At 49.4% G+C, this 25654-nt stretch overlaps 1 protein-coding gene across 1 annotated transcript in view; it reads right to left on the bottom strand.

The window, feature by feature from the left end:
- The window catches only part of LOC146798840 (phospholipid-transporting ATPase IC-like), a 1543528-nt gene that overhangs the window by 1102320 nt on the left and 415554 nt on the right, over positions 1–25654 (bottom strand). The window contains exon 8 of the mRNA XM_085626157.1: positions 24151–24221. Within this exon, the coding sequence (XP_085482283.1) occupies positions 24151–24221 (71 nt within the window). The remainder of the gene's footprint in view (positions 1–24150; positions 24222–25654) is intronic.

The raw sequence follows: 25654 nt of genomic DNA, 5'->3' as shown, positions 1-25654 counted from the left end.
CAGGTGTTTACGGGCGCCCTTCGCCTCCTCCTCCCTCAACAGCTCCTCTTCTGCTGCTCCCCACTTGAGCACTGCTCCCGCCCATGCCGGTCTAGACGGGCCCTCTGGGGCCCTCCAATGCATCGCAATGTTCCTCTTCGCGAGGAGCATGGCCAAGGACATAAACTTCCATTGTACCTTCGCGGTTTTCTTCTTCGGGGATATCCCCAGCGCACATTCCTCCCATGTGGTGGCTGTTGGGATTTCGGTTGTAGCTCGAACAGTTTGGTACACTTCTCCCCAGAAAAGTTGTATGGATGGACAGGCCCAGAACATGTGCTTGAAATCGGCGTCTACCAGGTGGCAGCGGGGGCATTCAAATCGTGTATCAGGGTAAAACCGGCTGAGTTTGTCCGGAGTAAGATACCCCCGGTGGAGGATATTGAATTGAATATTTTTGAATCGCGCGTTCCTGGACACCTTTTTGGGGGACTCCAGGGCTTTACGCCACTCCGCATCGTTGAATACTCGGCCTGCATCGTCTTCCCACTGTTCCCGGAGTTTGTCCAGGGAGACGTCTGCCAGCTCCCGGATCGCTTTATAGTGCCAGGTGATTAGGTGACTGCCTGCTCCCATACGCAGCACTGTGTGTAACACCGGATGCGTCGGGGGTTCTCCATTGTGTGGGTTCCAGAAGCGGCCACTACTTTCCAGTATTTGCCTGTGCCTCAGGAATTGTCCCTGGGGGAGGTCATACCACTCCACCAGTTGTGCGTATGTCCTCAACTGCCCCTCTTGGAACAGTGCCTCCATCTCTGCGACGCCGTGTTCCGTCCACACTTGGAGGGCTCTCGCGGTATAGTACCCGTTCCGCTGGGGGAAACCCACCAGGGGGAGTAGGGGGGAATACAATGGCCGGCCCTTTGACATGCGGTGTATCCGCATCATGCATCGGCGGGCTACAGTGACCTGAAGCGGATGCGTGCGCACTGGTTTGGAACCCGGCAAGAGCATTCGTCGGATCACGGGCAGAGGCACCCTGCCTTCTCCTGTGATCGTCTCCTCCACGTGTCGCTCCGCCGTCCACTGGGACAGCCACTGGAGTTGTGCCGCGAGAAAGTACGATTCGGAGGACGGTGCTCCCAGGCCTCCGGCTGTCGTGGGTAGGTACAGTGTGCGCAACGCTACTCGGTGCCGGCCGCCTCCCCATATCAAGGCTGCTAACAGCGTGTCCAGTTCCCGAAAGAACGCACGTGGTGGGATTATAGGAAGGTTTGCGAAGTAGTAGAGCATTCGCGGTACCATAATCATCTTTGCAATTGCGACGCGCCCTATAGGTGCTAACGGCAGTGTCTTCCAGAACCCCACTGCTGAGCGCAGGCCAGTCAGCGCCTTTTGGTGGTTACCCTCAAAGAGGTCTCTGGGGGAGTGGTATAGGCGCACCCCCAAATATCTGGGGGGCGTCCCCTCCCATTTCAATGTCTGAGCGCCGAGCGTTATCGTCAGAATCCCTACATGAGCACCCAGAGGGAAGATGGACGATTTTTCCCAGTTAACCCTGAGACCTGAGGTGTCCCCGTATTCTTGCAGCGTCGTCCAAATTGACGTGAGGTCAGTCGATAGATCACGGACGTAGATCAGGAGATCGTCCGCATACAACGACACACAATGAGTGATACCCCCTATGGGAATCCCCCATGCCTCCCCCTCCCGCCGCAACCTTATGGCCAGGGGTTCCATCGCCAGGGCAAAGAGGAGAGGAGAGAGGGGGCATCCCTGCCTGGTTCCGCTGGTCACCGAGAATGGAGCCGACACAAGTTTGCCGAGTCTCACTCGGGAGGTGAGGCCCCCGTACAGCAGCTGGGTGTAGGCCAGCAGCGTGGCCCCGACACCTACATGACGCAAGACCTCGAATAGGTAAGGCCACAGCAGGGTATCAAACGCCTTCTCCAGGTCCAGGACCAGGCACGCAGCCCGGGGATATCGTTCCTTCATCTGATCCTGGACGTGAAAGAGGCGGCGTAGATTATGGGAGGTGTTACGTCGGGGAACGAACCCACACTGGTCTGGATGCACCAGCGCCGGGAGGACCTGACTGTATCATTCCGCCAAGATTCTCCCTAAGATCTTGCAGTCCGTGTTCAGGAGTGTTATCGGTCGATAGGACGCCGGGAGCACAGGGTCCCTATGAGGCTTCAGGAAGGTCACCAGAATCGACGTTCGCATCGAGTCTGGGAGCATTTTACGGGTTACCGCCTCCTCGTATATGGAGACCAGTCACGGCGCCAACAGCGTCGCAAACTCGTGGTAAAACTCGATCGGGAATCCGTCTGTACCCGGTGCCTTTCCGCGAGCGAGGGCCTTAATCGCTTGTTTCACATCGACCGGTTTAATCTGCTTGTCTAGTTCCTTTGCGATTGCGGGGGGAATCCTGGGCAGAAGCGACCCGCCCAGGAAGCCGGCGAGGTCTCTCGAAGGTCCGACCTGTGGGGACCGGTATAAGGTCGCGTAGTACCCGTGGAAGATGCGTAGGATATCCGCCTGCGAGGATTTGAGCTGTCCGTCTGGGGTCATTAGTTCCGTGATAGGGTGCGGCGCTGTCTCTTGTTTGGCCAACCAAGCCAGGAGAGACCCCGCCCTATTCCCCTCTCTGTGTGTCCTTACCGCGTACGCGCGAAAATTGTATTTCCGCAGGTCTCGTAACGTTTCCGCGTGGGAGGATTTGGCCGCCGATAGTTGCGCCGCTGTAGCGTCTCCCTGATCCACCCTCTTCGAAAGCTCCATGAGCTGGGACTCCGCCCTCTGCAGGGCCTTGTCCAGCACTCTCCTGACCCCAACTACTTGCTGGATGCAGTGGCCTCTGGCGCTCACCTTAAATGCATCCCACTCCAACGAACGTGTGGAAGCCGTGTTGTCATTCCGTCGGAAGTGGCCCTGCATGTACTCCTCGAGGGTTTGACGGAATACCGGGTCTGTAAGGCATTCCCGGGGCATCCTCCATGTTGGAATCGGGGGGTGAGGCGGCTTCCACCGAAGGACCGCGGTGTGCGCATCGTGGTCTGACACTATTCTGCCCAGATAGTCCGAGTCCTGTACCATGGGTACAAGCGACGTTGAGCATAGGAACCTATCCAAACAGACCCTCAGATCGTGTGGGATCGAGTGGAAGGAGTAGAGTTTCGTGGTGGGGTGGCGAGTCCTCCAGATGTCTGCCAACCCCCATCTGGCTGCCCATCTGCGGAGGTCGGCAGCTAGCTTGTGTGCGGAGGAGTGGGCCTGCGGGGGGTGTGAGTGATCTAGGTGTGGATCCAGAGTGCAATTGTAATCCCCTCCCAGGAGCCATGGAACCGACGTGTGGTGTGCTAACGCGTGTGTGAGTTTGCCCCAGAAGCCCTCTTGTTCTGTGTTAGGGGCATATATACTCCCTATCAGTAGTTGTTGACCCTCTAACAGCCCCGTCAGTATCGCATACCGGCCCTCCCTGTCTACTAGTCTGCCTTGTTCTTTGAATGGCACCCCCGGCCTAATCCATACCAACGCGCCTCTGGCGAATGCGGAGTAGGTCGTGGCACATATTATGCCTCGCCACTTTCTCCGCAGCCGATCCACTTCCCCCGCCGTCAGGTGCGTCTCCTGTAAGAGTGCAACTTGGGCCTGCTGTCGCTTGATGTAGGCATAAATAGAGTATCGCTTGCGGGCGGTGTGCATGCCCCGGACATTTAGCGTCAGAAATTTTATGTCTGTGTTAGGAGAGGCGTGAGATATGTTGTGGGAAGTCATGTGTATGCGTCCTCGTTGCATTGTGGACCCCACAGCCGTCGCTCCCGGCCCCTCGCCCGCCACCTACCGTCCATCTGTGTACTGCCCCGTCTGTGAAGATCGCCTTGCCCGCTTCGGGAATGGTTGGGAGGAAGTATGTAGAAAGGGGGGGTGAACTGTAACAACGGTGGGGAACAGTCCCAATACAGGGGGCGCATCGCGCGAGGCGATGTGCCCAAACTAGTTATCATGGTGAAACTTTAGTTCATAACTGTGGGGGTGGTGGTTCTGGTGGCTGCCGACTCTCATTCTGGCGGCTGCCCGCACCTCGTAAATGTCTATAAATGTACTGCCCCGTGTCGGGCTCTTTGGCTATTCTTTGTCGTTCGATTCGTAGGGTCGTGCGCGTCCGTCTCCCTTCTGATCCGATCGGTGACCATCCTGTTAGATGAGAGTGCCCGCGGTCTGGGGGGTCACCACAGGGGGCGTCACCGAGCCGTCCTGCGACCCTGGTGTGGCACTCCTTTCGTCGTCCGAACTGAAGATGTGGGGGCCATGTTCTGAATCTGTTTCCCTGTCCCGGGGGCTCAGAGTGGCCACCGCCTGGAGAGCCCTCCGACGCTCCGCCATGATCTGAGCGAGGTCCGGGGAGCTGGCGGCGGTAGTGCCGGTCCGCGCACCACTCTGCGTGGAGAGGGCCCCTCGGTGTCGACGACCCGAGCGCCCGGGAGTCCTCTTCGGGCGCGGGCTGGGGCCGTCCCCGGGGTGTCGCGCGTGCTGCTCCGCCCATGTCGCCGCCTCTCCTGGGTTCGTGAAGAAGTGTGTCTCTCCTCCGTAAATGATCTTGAGGCGGGCCGGGAAGAGGAGCGCGTATTGTATATTTCTCAGGCGCAGGGTGCGTTTCACCGCCAGGAAGGTGGCTCGCTGCTGCCGGACCGCCCAGGAGTAGTCCGGGAACAACATGACCTGTTTGTCCTCAATCTGCAGCTGCCCCCGTTGTCTGGCTGCTCGTAGGATAGTGTCTCGGTCTCGATAATGGAGGAGCTTGAGTAATAACGGGCGAGGAGGCCTGCCCGGTTGCGGTCTGCGTGCTGGAACCCTGTGGGCCCTCTCCACTTAAAAGAACGCTGTGAGGGCGTCCGCAGGAGTGAATGAGGCTATCCAGTCAGTGATATATTTGATCGGGTTAGGTTCTTCGACTCCTTCTGGCAGATTCACGATGCGAATGTTGCTCCGCCTGGAGCGCCCTTCTAAGTCGTCAGTCTTATCCTCCAGAGTCTTTATCCGAGTTTGGAGGTCCTGGAGCGTGTTGTCATGCTGTTGCACCTGCGGTTCCAGTGTTTGGATGGTGCGTGCGTTGTGCGCGACTTTGTCCGCCAGTTTCCTGTGGTCGTCACGGAGGAGGCCCAGGTCCGATGCCAACTCGCCAAACCTCCCTTCCATTGCCACTCTAGATTGTTCAATGGCTGCCAAGACCTGATCAAGCTTCCTGGACGTGTGGTCGTCGGCGACGGGCTCAGTGGCGTTGGGGGGTCCTTTGGATGTTGATGTGGTCACTCTAGACAGGTGCGAGGCCGGGGGCGCCCCGCCGTTTTTTGACGACCCATTGTTGGGGGGGGAACCCTTCTCGCGTTGGTAGATGCGCTCGTCCACCGGCGACCACACCCAAGTCGGCCCGGCAGGCCCATCCTCGTGGCAGGCCGGTCCCCCTGGAAGGCGGTTACCCCTGGGTCGTGTCCTGTCGTCCCGGGAGTGGGCACGCCACCCGTGCTCTCCCCGGTTGTTGGCTCGTCGATGTAGGGCGTCCGCACTCCCCCAGTGTCCACGGGTCCGCTCCGCTCTCCGTTTGGGGGGTGTGTGCTCCCCTATCCCTGGTCTGCGGGGGGTGAAGTCGTGTCCGCTCTCCCGCAGCAGCGAGGTTCCCGCCGTGGAGGCTCACCTGTGGGTCCCTCGCAGCGCAGCTGACCTCGCTGTGTCCGCCGCGCAGGCTCTGCACTCGTCCCGTGCTCTTCACCCCGACAGGTCCCCAGGCGCGATGAGGTGTGCAAGATCGGGCTCCCTCCAGGCCGTGCCCCACGCCACCGAGCGAGACGGGTGGCTGTGGGTAGTCCTTGCCCTCTCCCTGACGGCCCGGTTCAGTGTTCCGCACCCCTCCCGGCTTGTGTCCGCCGGTACTTGCTGAGGCTGTGGTCAGGGCCCTTCGTCCCGGGCCGTCCCCGAGGACAGCGGGCGGCTCCCTCCGTCTCTGCCTAGTGATCCGCCCTCCAGCACCTCCGGGCAGTACACCAGGCAGGGGCCCCCCGGTATCGCCACAAGGCGAGCGCCCAGAACAGGGCTCACCTGCCAAGTGGTTCACGCCGTCAGGTCGCCAGCCCCTTCGCAGGAGTTCAGCGCGGTTTCCCTGTCCGCCGCACAGCCACGTGGGGGGAGGGGATCAGCGCCGCCCCGCCGTCTCAGCTGCTGTTGTTCAGGGTTCCACTCCAGGTCCAGCCCAGTCCCGCCGCCATAGGATGTTGATATGGGTGTCCGCTATCATCGGCCGGGTCCACCTCGTCACGGGAGCTCCCGCGGTGCCTCCGTCTCGCTGCCGCTCCCTCAGATAGAGCGCCCGGCCGCCATCTTGTCTACGGAGACGCCAGCGGCCGTGCATAGTCCCCGGCACCACCACAGCCGCGTTTCCGGTGATCGGAGGCCAGTCGGAGGAGCCGCCGTGTCTGCGGGGCTCGGTCCGTAACTTTCCCGGGTAAGTGGAAGCCCGGGGCAGGTAGTGTTGACGCTATCGCGGGCCGCCGAGCGGGAGCCTCAGCAAGAGGAGTCCGCCATCTTGGCTGGCTTGGCCACGCCCCCCAATGCGACTCATATATCGACCATTGTTAAAGGTGTTGGCCCCAATGCCTGTCACAGAGAGTTCTTCCAGTTGCTGCCCTTAAACCTCTTCCCAAGCAGGTGGCTTTGATTTGAATTGCCACATCTGTCCACCTCATTACAGGTGTCAGCGCAAGGTTTGGAATTCCCCATTGTGCGTCCTCCTCCTTTGTCAGCTCATGGGCCTCAATACCAAGTGGCTCAAAGGTTGACTTTAGGTACCCAGCCACTATCACCTGGGAGTCTTTGGAGAGATGATCCAAAAGCTCATCTAGAATTGTTATAGTTTCTGATCTCTTTCCCCCACTAAGCCCTCTGGCATAGATATTATAGATGTCGCTATTCCCATGGGAGCCCGCTGCCAACCTAATAGCTAGAATATCATTACACATAGTTGGCAGCTCAGTTATCATAAAATTTAGTGTCTGCCTAACCCAGATTGTGAGCCCCCCTGAGGGCCTTACTTTATCTCCACATCTTGCCTTGATATGATAGTTTAGGTACCCTAGCTGGAAAAGGGGCTCCACTAGCCATGTCTCTTGAAAGAGACATATGTCATATTGATCTATAAATGTATGCCACTCCGGGGATACACCCTTTGACTTTAATTCCGCTATATTCTATGCTAAAATTCTTAAATTATTGGAGGTGGAGGATGTCTCAATTTTCCCATTATGCACCGGCACTCGTATTACTATGTCTTCTTTTCTTCCCTCAAGAACAGTATCTATAGGTGTTAAATTATACAAGGCTGGGTTTGGTTGGACTAATGTGGAAGAGATAGCAGTAGTCTCGCTGACAGATAATGATCTATCATGTGTAAGTGGGACATCAGCGGGAGCAAGACACCGTCAATCCATATCCCTTAATGGAGACAAACCCATGTATGTGGCTGGTTCTGGGGGATTAAGCTTAATACGAATACCAGAGCAGGTAAGATTTTGAGTACTAATATCAAAGTCAACAAGGTTGTCTACCAAATATCGATGGGAAAGTGTCAATGCAATATAGTCTAATGATAGTTCAGGTGACGAGTGTCGTTCAACCATAAGGATATCTTCTCTAATTACTGAACGACAGCCCCTGACATGCCGTATCCACTGTATACATTTGTTGCAAAGAGAATCCACATATTCCCTATAAGTATTGCCAGTGCATTTAGGGATGTTAGTCATGTATACTATATTTTTCTTTCCATTTTTAATAGGGGTCTCTTTAGGCAACCATAGCCTAATAGATCCTAGGTGGTCGTGATTAAGCGGAAGCGAAGATGTTGGATTTTGAGGTCTAAGGTTTTGGTTTGTAGGTCTTGCTTTGGATCCCCTATCTAAATGAGGATGTCCCATGTTAGTGTAGCTTGCTGTTCTGTTTTTTTCATAGTTGTTAATACCAATCGGAGCTTTAGTGTGACAATGAGTGTCTGGCTCACTATTACTACTCATGTCCCCCACTATGCTTGGGCTATTTTGGTGTTGTTCTCTTAGCATGGTTTTGACCTGCTGGATAACTAGGTGGGCCTTGCTTAGGGAGTCCACTAAATTACAAATGGAGGCCTTAAGATATTGAATCTCATTCATGATAGCAGCTAACTGTATGGCAGCTGAGCTTTGTGACTGGCCTTGTAATGGCTCCATGAGGCCATTTGTATCACCTGATTCTTCTATATCCTCGGTGGTGTGGGTCAAAATTCTCATTATGGCCTCCCTGCAATCTTGGGGGAGAACAATTTGGGGAGTAGTCTCTGTCTCTGGTTGCTCTTTCAGAATGTCAAATCTATTTGAGCATGGGAAGGCAGCCATAACATTTGATACAGGGTGAGTAGGTGACGTATCTACAGCTGGGGTTGTAGGAAGGGAGCTAGGGAAGTCCTGGGTATCAAGACTTTTGGATGTCTTTTTAAAGGATGTATGACATTACAACGCGTGTTATTACAACGCGTGCAGTTACATCGCATGCGTTACAACGCATGCGATGTTACAACGCTATGCCATTACAACGCAAGTCTTTACATCGACTTGCGCTAGATGGCGTGCTAACATTAGAAAAGTGTAATTTACTATTCCAACTCCAGTCCACTTAACAGTAGGGAAGGTGTTGGGATAGTAAACTACACTATTTGTAATGTTAGCACGCCATCTAGCGCAAGTCGATGTAAAGACTTGCGTTGTAATGGCATAGCGTTGTAACATCGCATGCGTTGTAACGCATGCGATGTAAAAGCTGTGCGTGGTAAAAACCGCGTTGTAATGGCTTTTCCCCCTTTTTAAACATATCTGGAATTCGCCTGTTAGTTGGCCCACTTCCTCCACACTGTTTAATATTACTATTGGTGGTGGGATCATATTGAGTAGGGTCTAGTAATACCTCACATTCAGTCAAATGTTATCTATTCTATCCATCACCCCCTCCCTGCCCCTTGTGTTCCAACAAAACTTTCCCTTTTGCCCCTTTTCAACTTTTTCTTTCTTCCCTCACCCATATCACCCTCGCAGGATTTCCTTTTGCCCATGATAACAATAGATGAGAAATAATCAGATGGTTAACACAGAGACAAAGACAAAATGAATAAAAACTGTCATCTAAAAACAGATAGTCCCGTATGATGTAAATGACAGTTGCAATAGGCAAAAGAATAAACCTTTGGTCCAAAATATATAAAGGGAAAAAAACGGTCAGCTTTACGGTGAAGGATAGTCCAATTTGAGCACAGTTCGGTCAAAACAGACCAAACTTAGTCAACGAGAGGAGTCTCGTCCAGTCTCTTCCTTTGCAGGCACTGAGCGATACAAGTGGCTTATGTGAGGTGTGAGGTAAGACAGCGTTTTGTGAACAAAGTTGGATCCAGCACTACCCACTCAATAACTGGGCCAGGTTGGACGAACACACTGGATCTACGGTTGGCCCCTCACAACTTAAGTAAGAAACTGCTGGTTCCAAATTTATCAAGGACAAGACAATAAAAGGAGAGCAGTGGAAAAGAGCCAACTCAAAGTTTTTTAGTCGCAGGAATCACCAAAGTCCACAGCCAAGGGGGATGGCCCAGCCTCGTCCATCCACAGATGAGCGCAAATGGGCCTGCCCTTGGCCCGAGCACGCCTGCGTGCATCTCGCGCTGCGAGAGCACTGGCCGGTATAAGAGCGCCTCTTGCGCAGACTGTGACGTGGGCGGTGTGCGAGCCGCTTAGCAGTGCCGGGAAATGTGGTCTCCTCGCCCCGGTGGGTGCAGGCAACAGGAATCAGCATAAACAGGCTCCATGCTGTGGGAACGCTGGCCAGTATAAGAGCACCTCCTGGCACAGACCGTGACATGGGTGGCATGCACGCTGCTTAGCAGTGCCGGGAAATGTGGTCTCTTCACCCCGGTGGGTGCAGGCAACAGGAATAAGCATAAACAGGCTCCTCTCTCATTACAGCAGTCTGTATAGCTGTGAGAATTTTCTCAGTGGGTGCAAAATGCATTTCAGCGTTTGTGTTCAAATATGAATTTTATGTTATAGGTAACGTATCACCTTCACTGAAAGTGAAATAGATGTACCCTGTTGGTCCAGCGACTACGCGGATCACCAGGTTAGTTGTGTTGATACATGTATGTAAATGCCTGGAAGCTCGCATGGCAGCTTGTACTGAATGCAAAATATCAGTGTGTTCCTGTATCCAGTGCTGCACTGAGAAATCTGGTCTAATCAAGTTGTAGAATGGTTTCCTCTTTCTGCATAATCCAAAATGTATGTTCTGCTAAAATTCTAAAATTCTAAAATGGATTGTAATCTTTTCAGAGTTGTTGGAGGTTTTTCTAAAAAATAAGTTGCCAGGCTTTTGCCTTCACTTGATAGCTTGTATCCCAGAAACAGGACACTGAGGTGGGCTATTTTTGATTTTTTGAAGTTATATTTGTAGCCCAGGTAAGCAAACCCCACTATTATCTTGTTCACTCTAGCCAAATGTTCCATTAATTCATCGTCCGTCAGATAAATATCATCTACATAGGACAATGCCTCCTCACCAAAACTTTGAAGTAGTTCTGTGACTCTGGCTGAAAACAGCCCAGGGCTATTCTTATACCCTTGTGGCAAACAACAAAATTGCCACTGAGACCGTAGCACCAAGAATGCAGTCAAACTTCCTGGTGCTATATTCTGGCAGAAAAAAACATTTCAGCATTTATTAGTGTGGCACTATGTGCATTCTGTACTGCAAGTGTGCATGTAGAGGCATTTAAATGTCTGTAATCGAATACTAGATTATATGAATTGGCGGGTTTCATTACGGGAAACAAAGGATTATTTATAGATGAGGTGCAATTCTCTATTGCACCCTGGTATTCAAGTTGATCTAGGATCTCCCCGACTTGTTTCTTTGCTTCATGTTTAATTGGGTACTGTCTCTGTGGTTGAGGGCTTGTTTTTAACAGGATCTCATGATGAGGAGACTCATCATCCCACCCCACATGACTGTGGTATTGTGAGGCTCACCTGGGGTTTCCACAGGGGTGAAGTGGGAGGAACAGATGCTGGATCCAAACTTCCCTCACCCACCTCTTTCGCCCAACAAAGTCAAAGCAAAAGAGAAAAAGGTGGGGAAGAGGGGAAAACAAAACAAGGAAAGGGAGAAGGAGTAGAATCCAATGGTCTGCCCAATGTGAGGTCACATGTGTTCCTAATGGGTGAAAGTACAAAAGGTAAGTATGACTCTAGAACTACGAGAGTGCTGACATTAAACGTGTGGCTACTGTAGGAGTAATACATGTTGAATGTTCTGCTGGTAGTACAGGGAAGAGATGAACAACTAGAATTTGAGACTGGCTCAGTGGTATCTAAAAGGTAGAAGTATGTAAATTAAACATTAGGACTGCAGACTTTAAGCATTAAACAATGACAAGTGTGAAACATACCAACCTTCACGGAGACCACCATCTGGATTTATTAGACTTATTAAAACAAACTATCCTGAAAGACTAGGAAAAAAACTAAAAAAACTTATTTTCCTAGAAAGGATAAAGAAGAGAAACAAATGTTGCACAAAAAGGTGCTGGGTCAGGATAGGATCACCAAATATTTCCCAAATAAGTGACTGATACCATTCTCTTATTGTGCAGCATAAGAGAACAAGCAAATAAATCAAGGCAGAGAACTAGCTCCACACTGATGAAGAAGTGAAGAATCAAATAAGGTATAAATGTTTCAAACTAATGCTTATATATATATCTTCTTACTGTAGGCTGGGAACTATGATTCTTTAAATACTTATCTTTGTATTTTTCTTTTCTTTTTGCAGGAACAGAAAGAACAGCATTAGAGAAAGCTGCCACTGAGGAAAAAGAATGAGGCTGGCCAGCGAGGAAACGCCGACTCTGCAACATTCCCTGGAAGAGGAGCGGTGACCCGGAAGAAAAGAATGCTGAAGACGTCGGGGGAAGAACACCAAGGACGTTCCAATTTTCTGATGCGATCGCAAAAATTTCAGGTAAGTGCGGTATAGCTCAGGGAAAACCGAGGGATGCCAGGCGGGGGTCTGTGACGAAATGCAAAGCGCATTCCCTTCGTAGTTCACCCACTTTAGAAGGACTCAAGCGCCGCCTTCGCCAGCTGACACGTGTCGGCAAGTGGGGCGTGTGCAGGAGGCTGCGGGTGGGGTGGTGAGCAAGGCTGTGGGTGGGGCGGCATGACAGGTATGGAGCAGTACTTAAACTGACGCCCACTTCTGTGCGTATTCATTTGTGACTGATTCTGATATGAGGTTGGAGAAAGCAGGTAAAATGACTTCTTCCCCCATTGGGCAATCTATTACGAACTCAGGTGGCCAATCCTTTTCAGTCAAAAGAATGTCGTAACCATATGTCAGATCTTCCCAAAAGAGACCCTTCACCTGTAATTGTATGTCCCCCTCTATTTGGAGCGTTATTTTGTATAAATGATGTGGGACACTTACTCTTGTATCAGGTTTTTCCACCATGATATACCCACTCAGCGCTACTATTGTGACTTTTGCCACGCTGTCCAGCATCGTCACTGCTCATTCCCCGTTCACAAGCAGTATCCTTAGCAGCCTTAGCATTTCTGATCTTAATCCCTGCTTCCTTTTTATTTTTGAATTGAGGTTTTGTCGATTTTTGTTTATCTTCTTGTTTGATGAAGTAGTCTGAAGTGCAATGTGTCTCCCTTTTTGACTTGACTTGCTCTTTGGATCTTTGCTCTGACTATCTTCCTCTCTCCGAGAATTTCTCAGATTGATCCGTAAAGGAATGAGAGGAACGTGTATCAGTATCCTGATATCTGTCAGGCTTTCTAATATTATCACTGTTGCTGAGATTGTATCTCTTTTCGGTGTGTTCCTGTTCAGGAGACCCACTACATGATTGTTGTTTGTATTTTTGTTTATTATCACACTTCTTTTTAAAAGAAGCGGGTGCTTACTTAGAGTTATCCTTTTCAGAATTACCCTTAACCACTGGTCTCTCTGGTCTGGCTCCCAGATTATCTCTTCCCAGAGAAGCATATGTTTCTTCGATAATCTTAGTTAACTCCCGCTCCTGTTGTATAGGAGTAAATTCCCTCAGGTGTTGGCATATAGCCACCGCGGCTGCCACCCCTTTTATGTTACTTAACATAATTGAAGAAACTTGGGCAAAATTGTCTATTAGTTTCATCCCTAAGTCCAGGGCAGGTCTGTCCCGTACTCATTCTGTATTTGTTTCAATACATCTGGCATTACTGCTATTGAAGGGGTACCATGAGTTCTGGTGTAAATGACAGTGAAGCCTTTACCCCGAGTGGCAAAGTCTTCGATTAGGCGAGCCATCCCCATTGGCAAGCAAATTGTTAAAATTCTGTGTTTTTCCTGTTGACCCATATGGGGAAAAACAGCTTAAAGCTGTGCTGTTTTTTGTGCCATCCAGAACGGCATTTGCTCCCGACTGGTGGGAATCTTTTCCATGATGGCATTCAACATTTGAGGGCCAATACACAATAGCGAGCCTGCCACATCACCCAACACTGGCTCCACATTGAGGCAAGAATCACCTTCAAGATTCTCACCCATGCACTCAAAGCCCTCCACAACACCGGACCAGCATACCTAAATAGCAGACTCACATTTCACGCACCCCAAAGGACCCTACAATCAGCCCAGGTCTCCAACACCGTGGTCCTTCACGCCAGGAAGTCCAGATCGGGAGGCCGCTCCTTCTCCTTCCTCGCGGCCAGAGCCTGGAACGCCCTCCAGCTCCACCTTAGACAGAGGGACCAACTTCACGAGGGAACTCAAGACATGGCTCTCCTATAGACCTCCTCCTTGATGGACAGGACCCTGCGCTCCCCCCCCCAGCGCATTGAGGCCCTTACGGGCGAGCAGTTGCGCTCAACAAACCCATGATTGATTGAGTGATTGATACCCGTAGTAGTCAATTGAGGTTGTGCAGCCTGAGCAGCCCTCACAGGTTGAACTATAAATGTTCCCATTATGAACTGTGTAAGATTTCTGTACATTTTTACTAAATCTTTGTATAGTGTGCGCATTTCTGCTGCTGGTAACATATGAATGTCTGGATGTGGTGTATACGAAACTAATACGTGCCAGGTCACTCCTTCTTTACTGGGCAGACCGAGTCTCACATTTTCTATGGTGCGGGGGAGGACACCTTTAAACCAATTTATGTGCTCTTGGTAAGCTAACACGACTTCTATGTCCACGTATGGAAAGTATTCATCTGGTGTCTCATCTTCAATGTAAGTGTGTGCATCCGCTGCTGATAATCTAACCCAAGAATAGAATACCTCTGTCCTGAATGCTTCATGTGCCTCGACCACAATGGTAACATCTCCACCCATTGCCTGGAGGCCATGTTGTAATAATTTCATAGTAACTGCCTGTCTGCAATTTTCTGAAATATTTAAAGTAGCTACTTGTACTTCATCATCGCCAGCTTGTTCGGTCATTGTTAAAAATGTAAAGTATTTTACGAAAATGAATTTATTGAGAGTTGGTTTGTACAATGTGGGAATATTCTTTAATCCTCCAAGATTGATAAAACCTACAGCCAATACATATGACGTACCTACTCAGCTGGGGCGGATTCCCTTTTACCACTACAGAGGACTCTGGTTAAAATGTGAGTAGGGGTCTCTGAGAAAGCACGATTGAACTACTTAGATTTGATTATTAAATAAGAGCTAAACCAACGTTGGTGGTGCTATGCCGTGTAGTTCCTACTAATCCATAGGATCTGTGCATTGTTTGGATGACATAAACTAAGGGCTTGGTGCCTAGGCTGGTTACGGACACCCCCACAGGATATGTAGACCTATTGATCAGCTAGCTCACAGTACCACCAAAAGCCCCCATAACCTTACCAGGGAGCGAATGTACTGTGGCAACTACTGAACATGACAACCCTGATCACTCAGGGATCATGGAAACAGTACAGAATCGTTCGCTCAGTCACTTGTGCTTACTTTCTCTCAGAGAAGTATACAGAATACACAGCGGGACGTTTTCAATATATTTATTGAGCCAACGTTATTCTTGTATAAAATACATGTGCTGCAATGATTAGGAGACATAAGCAAATAAAGGAGATTACAAGCACCAAAAGAGTGAACAGTAGATACATTTCTACCATGGTGCTGAAGCAATGAATATATGCACGCATATATGCAAAATGGTAATCTGATGTACTCCTACAATGCGGACCCTACACTAGGTGTACCTAGCGCAGAGTTAAAGGGAGAGCTTGGGTGTGATCACTGTTACTGACCTGCCCGTACAGATACAAGAATGAGCGGCCGGGGAGAACCTGTTGCAATATTACCCCCTCTGGATTGGCACCACACACTGCCACCTAAGGGACAGCCTGGGGCCAAATGCACCTGCCAGGGCCCGGAGATGAATAGCATTTAGATGCCTCAGGTGAGGGGGGGTTTGGGTCAGGAGCGGCATTTGGGCCTGGGCGCGAGTTGGAGGAGTTCCCCTCATCCTGAACTGAGCCTGCCGTTCTGGAGAGGAGACCAACAGGGAATGTAGGGGCCCTACCCTCTTGGTGGGGAGACCAGGACCCTGCTACACAGCACCCACTTGGAGGGGCCTATGCGGAGGTTAAGCTAACCCTGTTGGGGCGAAGGGCGATCACACGGAGACCTAGCGGGGTAGACTGCTGGACAGCCTGGACCACCGTGTAAAATGGGGAAGGACAAGACAGGCAAGGGCCCTAAGAACAACACTATCACCCAATATGCTACATTCCACTGTCTGCCATCCTGCAGCAAGCGGCAGTTGCCCCCCTGCTGACTGAGCAAGATGAAGAACCTTTGAGGGCAGCTTGAAGTGATACAAGAGTCACTCATGGCCTTAGAGGGAAAAAAAGACTCAGTTATGCTTGAAGTTGTCCTACTGCGCACAGATTTCTGTAAGGTAGTGGATAGAGTGACCAATACAGAGTGGTCACTTCATGACCTGGGCGAGGAGGTGGTTAGTCTTAAGGAACAGGTCTCCCGGCTCACGGCTGCCACCAAAATCTTTGAAAACAGGGTGAAATACATTAAGGACAGGTCACATTGCAACAACTTGCAGCTGGTGGGGTTCCATGAATGAGCAGAGGGGAACTCGGCCAAGTGCTTCCTGGAGGACTGGCTTACACACACCTTCCGACCGAAGGGATTGTCACACATGTTTGGGGTTGAGAGGGCTCACCAGGTCCTGACTGTAAGACCTCCACCGGGGGCACCCCCAAGAGTTCTGATTGCATGGATCTTTAACTACAGAGACAGAGACTGTATCCTTAGGACGGCCCGGGGAGCGGAAGAACTACATTATGCGAGCTATAACAGTGACTTCTTTCCTGATTATACACATAAGGTGCAATCCCAAAGAAAGTCTTTTATTGGAGGTTAAATAAAAACTCAGAAACATGGGACTATCTTATATTTTGATGTTCCCAGCAGGCTCCGTGTCATTGTGAATGGTAAAGCGAGCTTCTTCGGAGGCTGGGTGAGCGTGGTTGGAGCAGTGGGGCAAGGTGTCCCAATGCGATTTTTTTTGCAGAGTTTTATATGGCGCAAACTTGACCCGAATCTAATCAGGTATCAGAGCACTTTACATAGCACCAGTTACGTTACATGAGGACACACATTCATTTTTTGTTAGGCACGGGGACATTAAGTGATTTGCCCAGAATCACAGGATGTTCAGCGTCGTTACCGAGACTCGAACCCAGTTTCCCGGGGCCCTAGCCATTAGGCCAACTCCTCTCCCCTAGACTTGGGGACACTTAGGACCGGTTGTGTGAGGATCGCTGCAAGAGCCAGGAAATCTGGCATTGGTCAGTCACAGACTTAATCAATAACCAGGATCTGACTCACACCAAGTGTCATCATGAAGGATATTGACATACTGAATGATGAATGAGTAGAAGGTGAAAACCCGAGCCGATCCATTTAGGGGGAGCCCCAACAAGACTCCTTCTATCAACCGGAGGACAATGACACCAAACCTGAATGATGAGGGACTAACTATTATACATTTCAATGGGGTCAGGAGGGCCAAGATGTAAAGAATTTATTGGGAGACGGGGAAGGAGGCCTGAGACGTCCTGGGAAGCTAGTGTGGAGAGAGTTTTTGAAGCAAATAAGACTTCGGAAGCTATGACCGAGAACTTTATGGACTCTCTGAACTTTACGGGGTATGATACAGGGCTTACTAGGACAGCCAGAGGGAGGCCTGGGGTAGTGCTCCTCCCCACCAGGGGTGGAGTCGCAATGGTACACATCACTCCTGCACATTGCAGGGAATAGTCTAGTGGTCTGTGTGTAGTGTGGGCTCTAGTTTCTAGGGAATTCTTGTCTCACAAGTCGCATAAAGGCAGGGAGGTTAGAAGTGTTGATTTTAATACTTGATGATGGGCAAACACATTGTTGTACTGTTGTTGCTGTTGGGGTGGGGGGTGGGGAACAGGGTGGCAGGAGAGGTTGCTCTTTTTGTTTATGTTTTAAGTTTCAGACAGTTGTGCTGAGTGCTCAGACTGTTCAATACCAAAGAGGGTGCCAGGTGTGGGGCGGCAGGGATGGTGGAGGATCCTGTCCCCTGAAAAGGGGCAATTCAGCCCAAAGGGTAGGACGATGTACACACTGCAGGAAGTTACAAAGTGATCACGTGGAATGTCAGAGGACTGGGAAGCTATGTGAAAAGGCATAGAGTATTGTCCTACCTGAAGCAAAATGGGGTCATTATTGCCTGCTTGCAGGAAGCACATCTCATAGATGAGGAAGTGCAGAAATAAGAAAGAAATGGAGGGGACAGTTCTCCTTCACCTTTTTCACTTGCTTCCGGGTGGTGGCGACCTGGGTAGAACCGGAGGTACTGTTTAAACTGACATATTTAGAGTTGGACCCCAGTGGGTGATATGTCCTGATACAGGGTATGTTGGATTGCATTGAAGTGAGTATCTTGAATGTGTATGACCCTAATGTAGATGACAAAGAATTTTTAGTGAAAATGCAGACACTTGCAACTGACAATATGACTGAACGCTTGCTGTGGGTCAGGGACTTCAATTGTGTCCTGGACGCAGAACTGGACAGCTGGTCCTCTAGGCCCCCCACCAAACCGGGCATGACAGAGACCCTATCCACAGCAATGGACCCAACCAAAAGAGAATAATCTTGTCAATCTGCCACCCAAGGCACATTTAACAGGCTGAATTAAAACACTGAGGACAGTGGAAGTGAGCACAGGATGCTGTCTGCCACCTACCTTGGACGATACTTGGCAGGCCACTCCCCATTGCTGCTGACCTGGTGCAAAGCTGGAGTGCATAGAGGACCCATATGCAGACAACTGTTGGGGGAGGCATTGACAGAGTACCTGGCAAGTAAATGGGGATCCACAGCCAGTAGAAGCATTGAATGGGAGGACCTGTAGGCTGTCATGAGGGGGGAATGCATGGACAAGATATACAGTATCCCGGAGACAGTTGCAGGGTAAGCTGGGAGACAAAGAGAGGAAAATTGCAGACATGCAGAGGAGGGAACAAAACTCTTGGGATGCGAGTATGGCACTACTGGATCTCAAGCAACAATTGGGAAACATATGGGACATATTGGACATATTAACATGTCAGGTATATATACAATGTTGCACCACAAGGGAGATAAACCAGTGAGATTTCTCGCCTGGCTGCTCAAACGTGAATCTGATAGGACCCTTATCATGGCACTTCAGTGGCCGGATGGGACACTCTCAATGTCCCAGCACTCTATCAATAAAACCCTTGGGGGAACAGTGGAGGCAGCAGAGTGGACTCGGCTGCTATAGTGCGATATCTGGACCAAGTGGAGCTCCCGCTGCTGCCGCCTCCGCTCAAAGAGGAATTGGAGGCAGACATTATATTGGAAGAGTTAAAAGAGGTACTGGGGCAGCACAACTGGCGGAGCCTATTTTTGAGGTGTCCAAGAGGTGAGGGGTAAGGGAATGCCCCCTCTACTCTCCGAGAGGGAATAATCTGCATACTACTCAAACCAGGGGGCCACAAGTTGAGCTAGTCCTCCTATTAACTTCTTACTATGCCTAATAAGGATGCCAAAATACTGTGCAAGGTGTTGGTGGGGGAACAGCCATTACAACGTGGTTTTTACCACGCACAGCTTTTACATCGCATGCGTTACAACGCATGCGATGTTACAATGCTATGCCATTACAACGCAAGTCTTTACAACGACTTGCGCTAAATGGCGTGCTAACATTACAAATAGTGTAGTTTACTATCCCAACACCTTCCCTACTGTTAAGTGGACTGGAGTTGGAACAGTAAATTACACTTTTCTAATGTTAGCACACCATCTAGCGCAAGTCGATGTAAAGACTTGCGTTGTAATGGCATAGCCTTGTAACATCGCATGCGTTGTAACGCATGCGATGTAACTGCACGCGCTGTAATAACATGCGTTGTAATGTCATACATCCTGTTGGTGGAATGGTTGGGCGGATTGCGGGAATGCTGGTACACAAGTACTAGGGCGGTTTTATGTGCAGCTGTAGTATGGCCTTCAGTTTGCAGAGACTAGCTCATGTGCTACACTCAGTGCGGCAGTGCTGGGAGTAACTGGTCCTGGCATCTATGGACTTCACTAAAGCCTTTGACACCCTTAATTGGGAATAACTGATGCAGTTCCTGCAGAGGATGGGATTCGTACCCAACCTCTGCAGCAGGGTGAAGCTGCTGTATGCAGCCGCCACAGTCAGAGTGTGGAACGGGGGTAGTCTCTGCAAAATGGGAGGGGAGCAGAGGAATGCAACAAGGCTGTTAACGATCCCCACTCTTTTTTGTTTTGCCGCTTGAACCCCTGGCAACGTAACTCCGCAGAGACATGGGGGCCTTTGGCATTGGGGTTGAGGATTCCACGCATCATATTTCAATATACACAGATGACGTCTTTTTTCATTTATAGTGACCCATAGAAGCGGTGCTACTGTTGTTGTTGCATCTGGACGACTTCAGAAGAGTGGCAGGACTACGGAACAACAAACACAATAAACTTCTGTTTCCACTAGGCGCACTGAGCAAACCGCTGATGGGGCCCTACCTGAACTAGGATTACGGTAGGAAATGAAAACATTCAGGTATTTAGTCATAATGGTGGCTCGAACCCTGGAGGGACAATGTTGTCATAGCACTGAACCACTACTGAGCAGGCTGATGAAGTCGACTCAATTCTGGAACTCACTGCCACTATCAGTAGAGGAGGGGATAACGGTGACAAAGATGGTGTTTCTGACCAGATGCCTATACATAAATCAAAGCTTTCTGTATACGTTGCAATGCAACTTTCTCAAAACCTTGGAGAGCAGTGGTGGCACCTCCGCTAAGGTGAAGGAGCGTTGCCCCACTGCTTTTAAAGAGTGTCACTAAAGGAAAAATGAAATGATAATAACTCTAAGTTATTATCATTTTATTTTGTCCTTGTTACGGCAGCTTTGCGGGTGTGACAGGGTGAGCCTGCACTGCTGACAGAGAAGGGGAGGGGAGAAGTGGTTTGCTTTTCCTAAAGTGCACATGAATGTTTGGCCGGCCCTAAGTCTACATAGAGAACATGCCCAGCTTCCCATTTTCTGGCTGAGGACCGGATCGGTCCTCAGCCAGATCACGTGGATCACGGCACTCAGACCAATCACAATGCTGCATTGCAGCATTGTGATTGGTTATCTGGAGGCTGGGAGCTGAGTGCATCTTGCTTCCTGTTCTGGAATCGGGGAAGAGGACCGAGAGGAAGCGGTGGAGATGGAGGGCGACAGCGGCAGACATGTAAGTTTGTATTTTTTTAATTTCGTTCCCTTCTCCCCTGCCCCCGCGACCCGCCCACCCACTGCCTTCAAATACCAGCCGTCACTGTTGTAGAGGCTCATGGCGTCACTATTCTGGGTGGGAAAGTGAAGCAAGGAAGCGCTGTCGTTACTTAAGCTAGATCTTCAGGAGGGGGACATGGGTCTCCCTGATCTGGTACTCTACTATAATGCCACTAAGTTGAAGCAGGCAAAACAGTGGACGGTGGAGGGGAACAACTGGGAGAAACGGTTTCTGCATGGTACATATGGCATGTGGAACAACTAACGAGTGGTTCGAGGATGCCTGGGGATGTCCCGTACGTGGTGCAGCATGTTGCAGAGGTGTGGGAAAGGGTGAACACCATGGTACCGAAAAAGCCCCCCTTTTCTGTGGACACTACTACCATTTAGCTGTATCAGTGCGGCCATGTCTGTTGCACACTGGAGGGGGGGGCGGTTGTGAGACCTTGGGAGACCTCTACCCTGGGGAGAGGTTCCTCACCTTCGCCAAGGCTCAGGAGACTCTCTGTAGGGGCTGGCCAATTCCTTCTATTTCCATGCTAACCAAAATGGCACTGGAAATCTGGACGGAGTTTCCCAACACAGCCAAGCAGCCAGGAACTCTAGAAATGATGTTGACGGCAGGGATATCTCGACACCTAGAGATGTTGTTCTATATGGAACACAAAACACGACGGACATGGGGGGAGGGACTCGGACGCACCTTTGTTGGACGACGAGTGGCAAATGATCTGTGGACTGGTGAAGCAGGCCTCATGCAATGCCAGGTTCAAATTGACACACTTTAATGTCATTCACTGTACATACTTAACCCCAGTTAAACTCCACAGGATGCAAAAGGAAAGGACAGCAGATTGTTCGAGAGGAGGAATACTCCTTTTTGCATTTTTCCTGGACCTGTGCTGTGGTACACACCTTCTAGACGGCTGTGACCACGCCACTGCGTGCAGTAACAAGAATAGAATTCATAACAGCACTGCTGACCTGCATACTAGGTGTCCTAAGACAGCCAACATGGGGGAAAATACCCTGGAAAGTCTTACAATTTGGCTCTGGTCCTGGCTAGAAGGCAGGTGGCAATAGGCTAGCTGAGTGAGAGGGCTCGGGGCAGCTCCTTCACTAGGGCAGAGGAGCGTCGCCCCACTGCTTTTGTGTAATGCAGAATGATGAAAGTAGTGACAAAGGTGACAAAGGTGTTAATGTATGCTGCAGTAACATCACGTGTATTTGTAAAGTGCACGTTCACAGAGAAGGGTATCTTGGCACTGAATAACAGATGTTTATTGTTACCCAATGGTACTCATTTTATCAACCTCAGAAGGATGAACGGCTGAGTGGACCTGGCAGGATTTGAACACCTGAAACACAGGCCCCAATAAAGGACGCAGTGGTCCAATGAGCCACCAGACCCAGCTCTTGATGACTGCAATGTAAGGTCGTACGAGATGGATAAAAAAAATTTGGAGAGTGATTGACAGTCAGACTTTTAAGGACAATAAGTGTGTAAAAAAGGGGGAAATTATGCTTTGTGGTAAGAACTGAGTGATGGGTATACAAATGGTGAGTCAAGCAACTATGCACGAAAATAGTAGTAAAACCACCTTTGAAACTCAAAGGTTATCTGGTAAGAGATCATATAGGGTTGCAAATAACATAGCAAAAGCATAACATGACTCAGCCATGGTGGTACAGACTACTTATGTGTTTCACGTTAAGGATATATTTTTTATCTTGTTAAAATGTAGTATTCTCTACTGAGTGAGATACAGACTAGTTTGTTATATTTAATTGTGTTAAAGAAAGAGGATAAGTGTAGTGTAGTTTCTTAGCGGCTTATTAAGAGTCTGGTGGTCCACGGACTGCCAGACTCACGGGGTGGTCTCTTGACCGCCCTATTATGAACAGGGTGGTTGGGCTGCCCTGAGACCACTGCAACCCCCAGGGATCAGAGATCGGTGGTGGTAGCACGGCGGTCTTGAGGCCGCAATAGTCTTGGCAGGCTGCTGCAGCCCGTCAAGAATATTGCGAGTTTCCTCACCACCACACTTTTCCTGGCTGTGCGATAATCATGAAAAGTGTGGAGTGAGGAAACAAAGGGGGGGTCTATAGGGCCCCATTGTGCCTCTGCAGCATGGGGTGCATCAGAGGGGCATATGTTGTGCCCCCCTGTGTGCAAGCACCTCAGTAACTGCACGGCATAGACTGCAGCAGTCCATGCCGTGCAGGAGCTGATTTTGACGTTCCCATTGCGGTGCCAATTTCATAGGCACCACTGTGGGAACGCCAAAGAACCGCCCGTCAGACAGGAGAAATCTAATCTAACCGAATCTGCCAGGCGGTTCAAACACAGGTTTGCACCTGCAAACTCATAATAAGGCCCTTAGGGCCACATGTATAAACACATTTTCCCATAGACAGAGAATGAGTAAAAACCCTTTGATACATCTGGCCCATAGTATTTTAGAAGTTAAAGTTTCAGTTAAGTGTTTTCTAAAGTAATATAGTTGGTTTTGTAACGAGCTGTGGATGCTCTGTAACAGAGTTGAAGTGCAAGGATCGATTCGATGTGAATTAATGCTTTGAAACTACTCATCCGTGTGAATGATACACTCGCTTCTGAAAACCGGCCTGTTTTTAGAACTAGCCTAAAACACTGCAGATTGAAAGTAAAAAATACTTAAAGAACAAACAAAATTTAGACAAAGCATATGTATGCGTTTATAAGAATTGGAAAGGCTAATAATTAGAAAGAATATTCAGATTTATTAGAAGAGTTTTAATTGGCTACACTTTCTTTTACAAACCACAGCAGCATGGCTGAGTACAGTTATATCCCATGTGTGTATGTTTCTTGCAATGTATACATCAATTTAACTGAATTTGAAGAATGTTTTCTGTATGGATCCATATTATTGTAACCAAGAAGTCCACATTTTATGTCACCCAATTCAATTCGGTGTTGTATTTGTGTCTGGAGCAACATATTTATGTATCGATAGATCCAGAGATTGCAATGTAGATAGTCAGCAAGGCCAGTCTTGAGACGGCTTGCTTAAGCGGGACAATTGAAAAGTCCACATCAGTGAAATAAAAAAATTAAAAAACACCCAAATCCTTCAGCACACACATTCGTATATATAATACACAACAAAGACCTGTGATGGGATTGGCCACATTTTCGTTTTCAGCAATCATACACATTGAAAATCCCATTACCCATCAATGCCAGACGTCTCCACATAGCAGAGGCTGTTGGGCTCCGAGCTGTGCAGCAGCAGCAGGTCTGCCTGTCAAAGGGAAGAGAAGGATGTATTAACATCATTCCCGGCAATCATTAAACAAGCATTTGCAATGCAATAATTCACGCATTTACGGGACTTTAAGCTATTGGCATTGTAAATGACAATGCCTTTTATTTATGTTTTAAAAACCAAAACATAAAAAAAGACATTGTCATTTACAATGAAGGAGGAGAGTGGGGGGCTCTAACTAAAATGATAACCCTCCCTGCTTTCTATATACATTTCAAAATTACCCAGACATAATTTCCTCTTTTTTTCTCACACAAGTCCAAATCGGTGATCTCCAGCTTTTCGTGGGTAGGAGCGGCCCCGCAAGGTCCATTTGTGAAATGATGCTGGTCTCAATATGAAGCAGGACTGGGCTGGGTGGGGGATGGGGGGCATGTAATAATCTATTACTGGGTCGCACATGTGATTCTAATCAAGGCTCGACTCCACATTGCACGGAGACAGAAATGCCCCCTTGCAAAAATTGGAACTTGCAGGCATCGAGCAGCAAAAAAACTTGCAGGCATCGAGCAGCATAGTCTACTCCATAAACTGTACGGGGGACATAATTCCACTCTCTCTCTCCCAGTGTAGAAAGTGCCCTTGCTCTGTTGGAGTGAAGAATTGAAATACATTCAATGTCATGGTATCCCCACTGCAGCCATGCTATTGGGGTAGGGTGTGTGGCTCATGTATGTGGCGCACCTTTAGGGGTTAGCACAGTGGGACCTAAGCGGAATCGCAACACTGGGAACACCGGGGATGTATGGAAGCACGACCACACAAAATCCTTTCGCAAACCTTAAGGTGGAATTCTCACTACATAACTCCCAGTTTTTCCAATGCCGTCAGCTGAGATACGAATTTTCTTCTCAAGGGGAAAGACTGAGGGTGATTCAAGACCACAACTCACTAGAAGACAAATTAGTAATAAACAGGCTAGTAAAGAAGGGTATCTCGCGAGTCTACTAAGTCTTGACGGCTAATGCTCCCGACATGCTCATACATCTCAGTAGTAAGTGGGAATCAGATGTGGGTAAGTTGGATGATCATGACAGGATGGAGGCCATGAAGGACCCGCATTGGCTCATGGTGTACGCCTCATCCATCCTAAATACCTGCATTGGTACTATTATTCACTGAAGTGCCACTTGGCACATGGGAAAGGCGCAAACCCCTCCCTGTATCAGATGTAAGTTGGCGGAAAGGAGGTTTCTTCCATTTGACCTGGACGTGTCCAGTTGTGGTGAGATACTGGGGTGCTGCTATAAGTTTCACACTTGGCAAGGTGAGTGGCTGCACTCTTCGATCATAGGGTCGGATTCTCAGAATGAGGCTGCCTCTGTTCAAAACACGTATTTTTATTTTCACTTTGAAACAATAGTTTTACCTGCTGCAAATTTGACACTATTTTAATGTTATGACGAGTA

The sequence above is a fragment of the Triturus cristatus genome, chromosome 9 (genome assembly GCF_964204655.1).
Source record: "Triturus cristatus chromosome 9, aTriCri1.1, whole genome shotgun sequence".
Lineage (NCBI taxonomy): Eukaryota > Metazoa > Chordata > Amphibia > Caudata > Salamandridae > Triturus > Triturus cristatus.
The sequence above is the reverse complement of the archived record's forward strand: the minus strand, read 5'-3'. Positions and strand labels throughout refer to the sequence as shown.